This window comes from Brienomyrus brachyistius, chromosome 2 (genome assembly GCF_023856365.1).
Source record: "Brienomyrus brachyistius isolate T26 chromosome 2, BBRACH_0.4, whole genome shotgun sequence".
NCBI classification, from domain to species: domain Eukaryota; kingdom Metazoa; phylum Chordata; class Actinopteri; order Osteoglossiformes; family Mormyridae; genus Brienomyrus; species Brienomyrus brachyistius.
Genome location: NC_064534.1, coordinates 23,586,409 through 23,600,727, shown reverse-complemented (window position 1 = coordinate 23,600,727; position 14,319 = coordinate 23,586,409). Strand labels below are relative to the sequence as shown.

At 36.0% G+C, this 14,319-nt stretch overlaps 2 protein-coding genes across 3 annotated transcripts in view; one reads left to right on the top strand and one right to left on the bottom strand.

Annotated features, from left to right (window-relative positions):
• Nucleotides 1-8,356, top strand: part of tmem8b (transmembrane protein 8B) — a 49,876-nt gene extending 41,520 nt beyond the window's left edge. The window contains exons 9-13 of one of the 2 annotated variants that reach the window (XM_049001060.1): nucleotides 418-560; nucleotides 1,503-1,681; nucleotides 2,277-2,423; nucleotides 2,818-2,934; nucleotides 4,750-8,356. In XM_049001060.1, the coding sequence (XP_048857017.1) occupies nucleotides 418-560; nucleotides 1,503-1,681; nucleotides 2,277-2,423; nucleotides 2,818-2,934; nucleotides 4,750-5,085 (922 nt within the window). In that variant the 3' untranslated portion in view covers nucleotides 5,086-8,356. Of the gene's footprint in view, nucleotides 1-414; nucleotides 561-1,502; nucleotides 1,682-2,276; nucleotides 2,424-2,817; nucleotides 2,935-4,749 lie in introns of both variants that reach the window. The other variant, XM_049001059.1, reaches the window with a different exon arrangement.
• Nucleotides 7,614-12,312, bottom strand: si:ch73-337l15.2 (glutathione hydrolase 6). Its single transcript, XM_049001067.1, has 4 exons — nucleotides 11,933-12,312; nucleotides 10,450-10,772; nucleotides 10,178-10,291; nucleotides 7,614-9,799 (listed from the first exon to the last, which is right to left on the bottom strand). The coding sequence occupies exons 1-4, from the start codon at nucleotides 12,049-12,051 to the stop codon at nucleotides 8,550-8,552; spliced, it is 1,806 nt and encodes a 601-aa protein (XP_048857024.1). The 5' UTR covers nucleotides 12,052-12,312; the 3' UTR covers nucleotides 7,614-8,549.
• Between the last annotated feature and the right edge of the window lie 2,007 nt (nucleotides 12,313-14,319).

The following is a 14,319-nucleotide window of genomic DNA, read 5'->3' as shown; positions in this document are numbered from 1 at the left end:
ATGCCCTGTGCTCCTTGAAATAAACTCCAGTTCTCACTCAGGACTCTGTACTGCATAAACATTTTGTTCTTTGAAATATTTATGCAGCAAATTACAAAGATGAAATTATCACATGAGTCTCAATCCCCCAGTGTGACCAATTAGTGACAGAATTAGGTAAATTATGACTGATTTAAAGAAATAAGGATGTTGCTGATCACATAGTAGACATGTGTTTTGGTACACTTATTCTATGAATTACATTTTCCGTAAACCCTAATGGTTAATAGGATGAAAAATGTAACATTCAGCTCATCCAGATACAGCTATAATTGGTATCCAGGGTCCAGCTATCTCCCCATTTATACATGAAATCTGGCTATTTTCCGTGTTCTCTGTAATGTATTCTATCTCATACCTCATTTTCGCCTGAAGCAGGTTTGAAAGTTGCAACAATATCACAGCAGAAGTGTACTTACGGTCATACCTCACACCCTGCATCAATGATTGTGGAACATATGGACAGTGCAAACTACTCCGCACCAACAATTACCTGTATGCAGCGTGTGAATGCAAAGCAGGTAAGAAAAGGAATGAACAATAAAACGGGTAAATCATAGTTTTGAAATGCTGTTGAAATTAAGTCTGGAATATGAATTACATAGAGTGAGGTACATTTTTATTGAAATTTTACTAAAATACAATTTCTTGATATCACAAAGGAAGCTACATTCTTAGTTTATGAAAATAGGTTTTACCATCTATCTCTTAGTTTATAAAAATCTTATAAATACAATATGTATTACATATCTGGGGTAATGCAATTTTAATTACAGCGATATTTCATAATTTCTGTACAATTATCAGTTGGGGATGGAGATGGAGATGGGATGGCAATCAGATAATTAGCAGGTATGGTGAATTATGCAGTTAATTATTTGCCCCCATTGGTTTATTTACTAAGATGCTATCAAGTCAATTACAATTACTCCTATTCTCAATTTAAATATCATAACGGAAAAATAAACGAATCTCTTAAACACTATAAACACATTGTTTTTTAGTATTTATAAACGTAGCCTTTTAATAATTACAGTGTTCGTTATTTTCAATCTGAATAATTAGCCTCAGATTTTCTTGTGGGTAATATAAATAAACAAAATTGAAAAATATTTTAATACCCCATTAATTTAACAAATAACTGTAATTTCTTTTCCAAGGTCAGGACTGGATGCTAATAATTAAGGGTAATCACTATTTTTAAATAAGTGAAACCCACTGGTGTATTTGAAGTACGGCCTTCCTGTTCCCTATGCTGTTCCTCTGAGCAATCAGTTTGGCATAGGATTGCTTGCTTGCTTATCCAAGATACAACACATTCATTATGCGTTAATGCTTATGATTATATAAACCGTAGGTTTTTATGTAGGTTTGAGAAAGGCAGTAGTTTTTCTGGAAACCCAATTCTTTAAGCTTTGAACTACCTACTTGCCCACCGGGTTCCTCCCGTACCTTTGTGACAGGCTGGGATGGTTGGGGCTGCACTGATAACTCGGAGGCGTACTCCTACGGATTCCAGCTGCTCTCCACCCTGCTGTTATGCCTGAGCAACCTGATGTTTGTTCCGCCTGTGGCCATCGCCATTCGAAGCAGTTACCTGCTGGAGGCCTCTGTATACATCTTCACAATGTTCTTCTCGACTGTAAGTTTTGTTGCACGTTTTTCATAGTCCTTTACTAAATTCAGGACAGTGAAATCTGCATGTGGGGAGGCTTCATCACCAAGGGAAAAGGAGCTTTTAATTCTAATGTATGTGTTCCTGTGCAGGTTTTAACCTGAAGTACTTAGTATCTTCTAAAAAAAAGTGAGACAATGAATTGCGACCCATTTAGTATGTAATACTACTAAATTTTCCCTTTATGGTATTCAAACAGGCACACAGTCAAACACAGTCGTACTCTGTAGGCAAATTGTATGAGCTTTAATGCCTTTTAGCACTATTTCTAATCCTTGGTCTGCTTTAATTATTTCAAATATAAAATTTATGGTATGATCAGACAGATATTTTAAGAAATGAAGAATTGTAATATTCTTAAAGAGATTTAACTACAAGTTACAGTACATGACCCTTAAAATGGGAAAATAAGGGAATTTTTATTCTTCTCTTGCAGCATAGTATCAGTTTTAAACAATGACATTTGTACTAAATCGAATCGTTATTAATGATACTGTAACTGCTGAAAATTTACTACAAATTATATTCTACTTTATGAATCCACATGTTTTCTATTGTATAGTTTTACCATGCCTGTGACCAACCTGGCATTGTAGTCTTCTGCATCATGGAGTATGATGTCTTGCAATTCTGCGACTTCCTTGGGTCACTGATGTCAGTGTGGGTTACCGTCATTGCTATGGCCAGGCTTAAGCCAATCTTCAAGCAGGTATGTCATTTATCATTGTAGCTTCATTAATACCACAGATGCAACACAACTGTTTGAATAAAACTGCCAATAGTTGTAAAAACATAACTGGTTGATTTTACATGCGTATCAGTTTTTGTAACAATTTGTTTGTGGGTAATACCACATTTTTCTGTTTTATTGATGTGCTAAACAACAAAATGACCATACAAGGTCCTCACAGCTACAGCTGATATTTCCCCTGAAAAGGTAGAGCCAGCCCTGAGTGGAACACACACAGTCATATTTAAAAACCTTTAACAGACTAAAGCCACCTTTAATTAGTTCCCACTTCCAGCCACCAGGGGGAGCACTGTACAGTATGTCTAATCAGTATCGATGAAGCAGCCTGCTGTGTTTGCCCTCTTAATGTCAGGTGCTGTACTTGCTGGGAGCGATGCTGCTGTCTATGGCTCTGCAGCTAGACAGGCATGGGCTGTGGAACCTTCTCGGACCCAGCCTGTTTGCTCTCGGTATTATGGCTGTTGCTTGGGTAAGGATGGGTTCACATCAATTACTGTGGCTGCTGAATCTAATTTGTGTACAAATGTCGAAGGTGATGCATACCAAAGACTGGCTGCAAAAGTCTGATCTAACCCTGTTCTATCCAGTATAATTAAAGGACTGTTGCCATAACCCCTCTGCACCAATATAAGATGACTTAATTGGCTAATTTTAACTTCCCATTTTATATGTTTATTGTAATAAGATTGAACATTACGGAGCATATCACAAGAATATCGTCAATTCTCCATTAATAGCTGAAGGTCTTTGCAGTTCTTTTATCCTTATAGTTCCATTACTAGACAGGTTGTTCTTTTAAATTCTTTCTGTGTTATAATTTTCTTCCTGAACAGAACAGATAAGAAATAATAGTCTACCAAAGCTTTCTAGAATTAAGCATAGTTATATTGTATAGAACAAAGGGTAACATTTTACATTAACTGTACTTTCATTATGCATTCAAAGACCATTCAGTGCACCTTCATAATGCATTCTTTATACATTTATACAAGTATAATATTTGTTATTATCATTTAATATTTGTTATTAATGTATATGAAAGATGATAAGGTATGTTAGGATGTTACGGTATACTTACATGCTGCTTATGCATTATGAATGCATTATGAAGGTGCAGTGAATGTTCTGTGAATGCATTATAAAGCCATTATGAAGGTGCAGTTAATGTAAAGTGTTACTGAACATACAATACATGGCAAAAAATGAGAGCATGTGAAATAATATCTTTCTAATATAAATATATTGTAAAAAAAGATGGTTTTGTGACCATCTTATAAAGAGCAGTCATTTCAATTTGCAGTCTGCAGTTGTACATGCCTGCAATGTAGCCTAGCTTTGTAGCTGTTGGCAAAATTATTCATTTATGCATTTCAAGAGGATGATGCATATTAAATTATTCTAAGAAATAATTTCAATGATGTTCCCCAGCAAATGACTAGAGATGTCTTTGATGAATATCAGTCCAGTAATGTACATGTTGTAATAGAGGATGCTATGTAAATACATAAAAAATGTCTGCACTGTAAATAAAGCCACTTGCCAATGACAAACATATATGTATCTGTTATGGTAGATAGGCACCTGCATAGTTATGCATCTCAAATATTCTTTACTGTACTTTCCCAGCAAACATGAAATGCAGCTGCATAAAAGACAGATAACTCCATAATGATTGCTCTGCCACTGACATAATCCTTTTTTGTGTTACTTTTCCCATTAATGCATAGTATCATTTGGGAGGCACTATTAGCTTAGCTGCAATGCAGTAGCCCAGTGAATGAAATTAAAGATACAGCAAATTGACAGAGACAAAAGTTGCTATAATAAAGACCCAAATGTTCACATTTAAAGATGTTGTATTTGTAGTAGTGGCATAATGATAATAGAAGCATTGATGACCTTGTCACATACTAAAGCACTGCATGTACAGTAGTACCTATTGTCAACTGTATGCTCTTATATGTTCTGTCTTCAGCCAGAAATGATTTTTGTAACACCTTAATAATTCATGTCATATTACCATATGCATTAAAAGTAAGTACTGCACTAGTGGCCAAAATTGTGAAAACATTTCCAATTTTTAGAGATTGCAGAACTTAATTCTAGTTACTCCAATAACTTATTTAATCGTCCAGCATGTGATATTTGCAAACATTCTTTGATTGTTTATAAACATTACCGCCAATATTCGTGTGGTAATTACATGAATGCATGCATATGACTGTTAATCTTTTAGAGCCACATTAAGTGCATTTTTAAAGTGTACCTTGCATACTGCCTACAGACCGTGCGAACCATCCGGAGGCGACGTTGCTACCCGCCCACCTGGAAGAGATGGGTCTTCTTCTTATTTCCCGGCACCATGATCGCCACCTCTGCCGTAGCTCTTTATGCTTTTGTGGAGACAGAAGAGAACTATTTCTATATCCACAGCATTTGGCATATGCTGATTGCAGGCAGCGTGGGCTTCTTACTCCCGCCCCGTGCAAAGCCCAGTGTTACGGCCACACCAATGAAGAGAAGAAGGGGATGTGGCTATCAGCTATGTGTCAATGAACATGAAGAGATGGGCCTGGTGGATCCAGCCATCATCTCCATCAACAGCATCTGCACAAGTTGATACTCTTGGCTCCAAAGATTATTACTGCCTTTTTTTATTTTGAAATAAAATGGAAAAAAGCCAGACGTTGTAACAAATGTTGTAAATAATGAAAACAAAAACTGAATTTTATTATTATTATTATTATTATTATTGTGAGTGTGGCATTTTTGTACATATACTGTACATTTACATTCTAAGCTGAACACTGCTGCTACTTGACAGTAACTGTAAAATTGTGTAATTTATTGACATTTCATGTTTTCTAGACCAAACCAAATGTTGAAGTGCATTTGGAAGGAGGCGCGGCGTCAGTATATATAAATATCTTCTCATGGGATTCACAGCAATGTGATAATGTACATATACATATATCCTGTATGTATATGTATTAATATAAATATTCAATGTCTGTATAACTGTGAGTAATACCCGTGTTTTGTGGTCTGTTGGATTATTTGCTAGATTGTTGTATATGGTTTTAAAGCTTTGGATGTGTCATGTATACCGTGTCTTTGGATTTAGAAAGGCAGCTGTTTACAGTCAGTAAGTAAGGGCAGATTTATTTTTAAAATCTCAGAAGAACAGCTCTACATTGTCTTACCTCCAAATGGATCAGGTGCATTTTCATACCACTATCAGAGTAAACACAAAATATACATATACAGGTGCTCCTTGCTTTATGGTGATTTTACAGCATTGCACATTCAATATCTGTTCCCAGGGTAGCGAAATGCCACACGATACCGATGCTGGATGATGGCTGCATCCATCCAGTCATGCTTCCAGATTCATACAGTGTTTCACAATGTATCATACCCTGTTTTTTTGTGTTTAACCAAATATGTACTTATTCTAAGACAGTAATTATTTATTTACTTATCATACCATTCAAGCTTAATTTAAGATATTTTCAGCTTACAATGGATTAATTGGACTGTAGCCCCATTGTCTGTTGAGGAGCATCTGTATTTCCATCTGGGGTGGAGCCTACCCCAGGCAGCAGTGGCCACTAGGCTGGGGAAGACTCTGGATGAACTGCAAGACCCTCCAGTGGCATATACGCGCACACACTCGCACTCTATAGGCAAATTGGCCTAACTGTATGTCTTTGGACTTTGGGGGGAAACCAGAGAACCCATTAGAAACCTGTACCCAAGGGGAGAACATGCAAACTCCACACACAGTGGATTAGAGGCAGAAATGAAACCCCCAACCCTATAAGTGTGAGGACACCATGCCACCCTTTATATGTGAGTTTTCATGATTTATCCTTTTCCTCCTCAATGAAACATCAGTGGACTGCACTGAGTAATAAGACAATAGAAACAGTGCAGAAATGAGCTCCATGAGCTTTATGGCATATATGGGAAAAGAACCTGTCAACATTGCACTCAGTAATAAACAGTTTATTATCAGAATCTTTCTCTGAAAATGTAATGCTAAATTTGGTCCTGTCTATGGTAAGGGATCACAGTTCACACACCGCACACATACATATGCATACTGACAAATCATAGCAAAATAATACAGCCTCTCCCCAGGTTAAGATGGGCTTATGTTCCGATAAATATTAAGGTGAAAAAATTATAAGGTGAGAATGCATTTTAATACAGTACACCTAACCTAACAAACATCATAGCCTAGCCTAGCCTACCTTAAAATCATGCATAGAGCACTAACATTAGCCTACAGTTCGGCAAAATCATTCACTCAAAGCCTATTGTATAATAAAATGTTGGATATCTTGTGTAATTTATTGAATAATGTACTTAAAGTGAAAAACATTCACCCCTCAAATATCCTAACTCAGACCATTGTTACCCAAGGAGCGTCTGTATATATGTGCCTGATTTTCAGGTCTAGTGTTCAATGCTGAAAACATCCATACTTGTAAAAATATGAAATATGTATAATTATTATAATCTTTCAAAACTGTACACTATTGAAAATACTACCTGATAATATCACTTCCCATATAAGTACATGCTTTTTGCTACCAACCCTAAATTTTGATGGTGGAAATGCTTTTGCTGAATGAAGCATTTATAATGAACTTAAGTAATTTTATAAAATTGGTGCTTACATCTGAAACACATGAGCTGATAATTATTTGTTAATATGTACAGTTAATCATCTAAGAGATATGTTGTTTATGTGATAAGCTGTGATGCAAAGCTTCTTTAAGTACTTGTTCATCTTAAAGAGTGTTACTGAGGGATTAACTGAAGAACGTCTGTTACAATTATTTGAAAATTACAGCCACAAGTGACACAAACATTTGTGATTCTAAATGTTACATATTAATGAGGAAAAAAATTATGGTAAAAATGATGAGAAGAAAAACACTGGGTTTTAAATAAGCCTTTAAGTATATTTATGTGTCGTGGACATTTTGTAGGTCTGGCTGGCAAACAGCTTGCACTATGGTTTCTGGGATAAAATGTAAGTCTGAATTTCTTTTAGAATGTTTTTTATATATCTGTCACACCTGAAATGTCACAACTGAGAACATGTTCTGAAAGCAAACAACTACAGTGAAGCAATGATTATTTCACAAACCAAATGGCTTTTATTTCCAATGTGGAACTCAATTACAGGTAAGGAAGTAATTCACAACAGACAAACGTATCCTAACACAGACAGGGGCTTTCATTCAGTTTGTATGACTAAGAGACCATTTAGATGAGAACATATGTGTAATTCAACAGTATTAAATCAGAAAGAGCAAGTGGGTTTATGAAAATGCAAAAAAGATTAAAAAAAGCATGAATTTCAATCTCTTCTCTAAATGTTAAAGCCTTTTGAAATTTACTTTTTCATAATCCAAAGATCAGTTGTTAAAATAGCAAAGCAGGTATGCAGCTTTCTATTAGAAATTTTTGTTTAAAATTAATTCAGAATTTTTGCATTAAAGCATTTCATAAAAATATGGCAGGTATTCACTCTCCTGCTTCCAAACAGTAGTACCTCAGAGGTTAAAGTGCATGGACAGGCTTCATAATTTGTATTATAATTTATTTGCTTTTCTAAGTTAAATTTAGAAATATATAAAACGGGTGCTTCATTTTCAAATACCTAATAACTGCCAAAACCAGACATATCCTGTGAGGTAGCAATTGTTTACGTGTCACTGCACATTGCACTAAATTTCCACATTCAGATCAAACCATTTTTTTTTCTAATTTTCACTTGAGTGTTTTAATGTTTTTATACTGTTGTGTAATATTCTTGATTTCAGTAATACAGTATGTTTCTATGTCAAACTGTAAATAAAAAACATTGAGTTTTATGTTTATGTTATGGACCTCTGAATCCTGTAATGGACCTCCAAATGCTCTTTCTCAAAGGAAGTCCTTTGCCTCCTTGTTTTTATATGAGCTAGCTGAAAAAGCAACACCGTCTAAAAGCATCCATATATAACAGCAACAAATGACACCTAGCCAACATTCCTCCATTCTACCTGTATTAATTAGTGTAATTCATCAGTATCCATCAGTATAAGCTTCACCTCCAGGAAATGCATAGGCTGTCAGATGGCCAACATGTTTCTGCATTACGAGAGCCAGGGATTTGTCAGGGCATTCATTTATAACATGCAACTTATTTTCTGTGTCTATTGACAGCTTATAATTGTCAGAAGTATCCAAACTGGCAGAGATGCAAGCTAATAAAGACTCTGAGCCCTTCACATCTGGATGAAGGAATGGGCTAGTAATGGCCTGCGGATCAGGCTTTCCGAAGTATAACTTATTAATGATAATCTGGGTAGCAACAAAAGGAGCAGATAGACCACCAGTCACCAAAATGCTCAGCTGTTCGTCTTCTTCTTCCTCCCGATTATCAATACTTTTGTCATCCCTTAACTTTATTAGCAATGGGCAGCTCCACTGAGACACCAGGGGATCTAGATGCATGTCAAAATCGCTCAAAATGACTCCAGTGGAAGGTAAGAGTTGCATTGATCCAAAAGAACTGTTGAGTGAAGAAGAGATTACTAAAATATTACCAGCTTTGTCTAATATGCCAATAAAGCTACCCGCCATACTTAAGCCAGCTATATCCGTAAGGTTTTCATTTTCCACAGCACTTTTATAGATTAACCTGGTTGTGTTTAATAGATTGGTGAAGAAAGAAGCATTACTCCACAGCGATGTGTTCTGCTCTCTGATTCCATTTATTGAATTTGATATAATCCTGGCAGCAAGTGATGAAGCAGATGCAAAAATAGTATATTCTTCTTTACTGTGAATAAAAGGGTCGCTGAGCTCTCCTTGACACTGCTGCATATTTGTCACAAAATCTTGCCTTTCTGTCAAAGGAAGGTCTTCAGCCAATTTCATGGCAAGACTTTCTAACAAAGAGGAGTCATTTACACTGATGCTCTGCAAAAGTTCAGATAACCTCTGATTAGTGACAACAGAACCCAAGGCCTTCACTGTCCCATTTCTGTGACAAAAAAGCTCAGACAGTTTTGAACTACATATTTTTACTTCATTTGATTTTAAAGCAAGTGCAAGACTGTTGTCTATGGGGAATCCATCCTTTGCAAGTTGTATGGCGCTGACAAACAATTTCTGCCATTGAAAGACACCAAACTGAGAGTGTAGATATCTGATGCCCTGTAAAGTGGCTGGGATGCTGTGGGTGGTTGATAATGTTCCATGAAATTTGACATGTATTGCTTTTGAAATTCCAGTTGTGTGGTTGTAAAGGATGCCTGAAAACACTCCACCTTCAAGGGTTAAATTAAATAAATAAAAAATCAACTGATTAATGAATAATGCCATTATTATTGTCATGCATTAAATAAAGTAGTACTGATAAAATATCAGAGAGTACAGATACATAGGTATAACCAATGTAGGTTTTTTGATAGCTAATTGCTGGTCTCAGGATTTGAGGTATATATTCACTTTTAAACATATTCTTCTTCCATCATGTAGAAATATTTCTACGGTCTTCATACTAATTAATCAAGTCTTGCTCATTTGTTAATGAACAGTGAATGAAAGCTAAGTAATCAACTTACAACATTCACACAAAAATCATTATTGTATAGCAAACATAATATAATGCATATATGATGGGAAAAGGTTTTAAACAGCCTTACCTACACCTGCCGTGTGTGGATGGATAACTCCTAGACAAAGCAATGATGCTATCCCTGCATCCACCAAATTTCCTCCATCTTCAAGTATGTCCTTGCCAGCCCTAGAGCAGGTCACTTAATGCAAAGCATGTTTATATAGTGCAACTTGACTGAACTCGACTGATCAGTAAAATAAAGATGTCTCTATGCAAAATCAAGATATTACTGTTGACACAGGATATATAAATATAGTAAATAGAAAAGTATTATATTTAGATAAATATTAGTCTTACTGGAGTCAGTGATGATGACACCATGATGATACATAAGCTTAAGGTGCTCGTGAATATGGTGGCTGGAGTTGTTATGGAGGCTGTGACTCTCTCCTATTTCATGACTGTCGTTGTCATGATGGTGGTCCAACCCTTCTTTTTTTTGAGTTTTCCAACAATGATCAGAATCTTGGCAATCCTTCAGATCACTGTCACCGGACCAAAATCCATACCACTCACCAAAGACAAAGGTCAAGGCCACACCAAGAAACAATACTTCCACAAAAAGCCGGAAGCACAGGTTTCCCCGTCCTCGTCTCAATTTGTAGTATGGGGTAGATGACCTTCAACGAGACATTTGGTAAAGAAGAAAATCATTATTATTGTATGCTTCTGGAATTTTTGGACAAAAAGTATGAAGAATAAACAAATAAGAAAAATTAATAAAATTTCATTTAACATTAAAGTATAAAATAAAACTAAATAAGCAGTACAGTATTAAGAAATTATAAAAAAAAATAACTGAGGATTTGATATAAATTTTTCTCAGCAACAAATTGTACCGGGAAGCAGTAGGTAGCATACTACGTGTACATATTGTGTGATATCTGTGTGTGGGGCTTGGGGATGGAATCTAACTGGCAGGGAGCTGGAAGGGAGCAAAAACATGTACTATCTGGGGGTCCCCGAAGGACCAAGTTGGGAAACACTGCTCTAGGTATAACAGGGGTCGAGTCTTCAGCCTTGTGTACAAAGAGATGCATGAAGTGTGTCATCATCATTGGAGCAAAATATGGCAAAGGGAGAAAGGAATATTAAAGCACCCTGTTCTCAGTTTAGTTAGCCTTACTAATATGATCATACATTACAGGATGAGGGTCCTTAGCTCTGGTCTATTAACATTTGAGGGTGATATGTTTAAGAAAATTTGAAATCCCTGGTTTAGATAATGTGCTGGTGATCTGATCAATGCATATATTTGAACCACAGCAAACCATACATTACAGGCACAGATTTACTGGTAACACTTTACTTGATGGGGCACAAATACTTAGTAATAACTCAGTTACTACTAAAGTACAAATTATGATGAGATCGTTAATAAATATAGTAGATACTTGAGATAAAAGATGCATTATGATTTATTCATGATGAATAAATTAGATCAGTATTTAACATGTTATTCATGGCTTGTTCCTTCAGTAGTTCACAAAGATTTACAGAATTAGAGTAACAAATATAGTTACTGATAAAACATGCGTCACAATTCAATAATGATGATTTTACACGAGTTCTAGTATGTAACTAAGACTTAATTTGTGGTTAATTCATGCAAAAGTGATAGTATACTACATTATTTGTGCAGTGTCAGGTAAGGTATTACCAAACAACAAAAACGTAAAAAGCTCATAGTAGTCTTTTACCAGTACCCATACTTAAAAAGTACTCCAGTATCACTGTAAGAAGCTAACGCATTATACAGTTTTAAAATATAGTAACTTACGAAGATAAAAATACCGTCACTTCCTCCTCCTCATTTTCTATTTCGCCCCATTGTTCGTCGCCCGGTTCACTAACAGTATGGCGGAGTTTTTTGTATTTAACTGAGGTATTCGAAACCATTTTGTAAAAGTTTCAGTGTTTCCGCAAATATTATACTGAGCACCTTCAACGATATACGTCTTACACAAGTAACTTTGTGAGGTTAGGTCTAGGTTAATCCTCTACTTCCTGGTTTTCACCTGTGCGATCTATCGTCATCTGAAAGAATAACAACAGGTGAAACACACGGAAATATAGAAAAAATTATAATACATAAATTACGCGAAATAAAGCATGCGCTTTTAGAACAATTCCGCGATCTCTAATTGACCGATGATTTTCTTAATTTCCCTTACAGAAAGCAACTGTAGTTATTATGCTGTAGCACAATGCACCATCATACAGTTCTCTGGAAGTTTCTTACAGAAATATAGTTATTCTGCGCAGTTTGAATACATTAAACTCCGAAAATTTTTGGCAGTTTAAGAAATCCATGCATGAGTGGTACCTTAGTTCCGTTTCAAAACTATATATAATATAATAATTTACTAATTTTGGATTTGTCTTTCTTAAACTGCTGTATTAACTGAAACCGGTTAAACTGTACACAATACTGCAAATTTACAACCATTTATAATAATTTTAGATTTCTTAGTAAACTGAGAAATATATAGTCAATGTAATATTAATGCAGATCTATTCTGCTATGTTTTAACATGATAGAAGAAGATCCAATTGTGGTTTAAAAGCACAGGGAATTTATTATACACTGAACTAAACAAACAAGAAACAAAAGGGATCATGAAGGGTCTAATCACAGGCAGGGAAGCCAAGAAAAACTTAACCAAGGCTACATGAAACTAGAGGAAACACATGCAAGGAATACATGCAATGATCAAGCCGTTTTAGCATCAGGTAATTTCTTCAGGATATCACAAATTCAAGTTCAAGTTAGAATGCAAATTCTTGACATCAGAACTTCATTGTTAACTAGTTGAAAGGCCAATTTCTAAAATATCAGTTCATATGAGTTTTAATTAAAATTGAATTATAACTAGGTACAATTCAATTCCTGATATCAGAAATTGGATTTTCATCTAGTTCAAATTGTATTACTGTTATCAATAATGGGCATTGTGACTAGTTAAAATTGAATTTTAACATCATATTGCACTCCCCGCTGATTAGGAACACCTGAAGTCAGACCATCACCGTGACTGCTGCTGCTGTGTGGCACATGGGCCTGCATCTCCCTTACCATGTTGCATGACATCACCAACACACTGAATCACAATGCAGAATCTCACAGCCAAGTCTTGCACAAGTTGGAGTCATAATAAAATAGTGATTTGACTGCTAGCATGCCAACGTATTACTGGATGTTAGCCATCATAGCTATAACTGGACTGGGTATGAATCTACGCTGCCACCTGCCCTCAAACTCCCTTTAAATTCAGCACCCAGGAATATTTAGTTTTCTAACACATCTCTGATGAAAACACACAAAGATTGTTGATGTATATAATCAAATTGCAAAAAGATCCATTAAATATTTCTGAGTTATAGTGTTCACAATATCTACAATGGGTTGGTGCCCCATCCTGCGTTGTTCCTCCGGGATAGGCTCCAGACCCCCCGCAAGCTTGATTAGGAAAAGCAGTTTCAGAAAATGGATGGATGGATGTTCACAATATCATGTGTAATCTGCAGTTACTCCTCCCTGTGCCGTTTTGAGACAAATTGGTGCAACTTGTGTCAAAACAAAGTCAGGGGTACAGTAGATATAAATAGTGCACGCACCTCTGTTAAAATATCGGATTTTTGTGATGCAAAAAAAAAAATGAAACTTTTCCCACCTTTAATGTGACCTATAACCTGTACAATTCAATTGAAAAACAAATCTTTAAGGGGAATAATATAAAAAACACATCTTGATTTGGCAATATTCGCCCACTTGTCCTTGCAACAGAGCTCCAAATCTGTCAGATTGTGAGGGCATGTCTTGTGCACAGCCCTCTTCAGGTCACCCCACAAATTTTCAATTGTATTTCGGTCTGGGCCATTCCAAAAGTTTAACTTTCTTCTGGTGAAGCCATCCTTTCGTTGGTCTGGATGTATGCTTGAGGTCATTGCCATGCTGAAAGTTGAAATTCCTCTTCATTTTCAGTTTTCTAGCAGACACCTGAAGGTTTTGGCCCAAAATTGAGTGGTAACTGTTCATAATTCCCTCCACCTTCACTAAGGCCACAGTTCCAGCTGAGGAAAAATAACCCCAAAGCATGACGCTGCCCCCACCGTGCTTCACCGTGGGTGTGGTGTTCTTTTGGTGATGCACAGTGTTCTTTTTGC

Excerpts from the sequence above, each read along its gene's own strand:
- si:ch73-337l15.2 (XM_049001067.1), bottom strand. The coding sequence starts at position 12,051 with ATGGTTTCGAATACCTCAGTTAAATACAAAAAACTCCGCCATACTGTT. Across the intron at positions 10,773-11,932 it reads GTGACGGTATTTTTATCTTC|GTCATCTACCCCATACTACA; the intron begins GTAAGTTACTAT and ends GTCTCGTTGAAG. Across the intron at positions 10,292-10,449 it reads TGTCATCATCACTGACTCCA|TGACCTGCTCTAGGGCTGGC; the intron begins GTAAGACTAATA and ends CTTTGCATTAAG.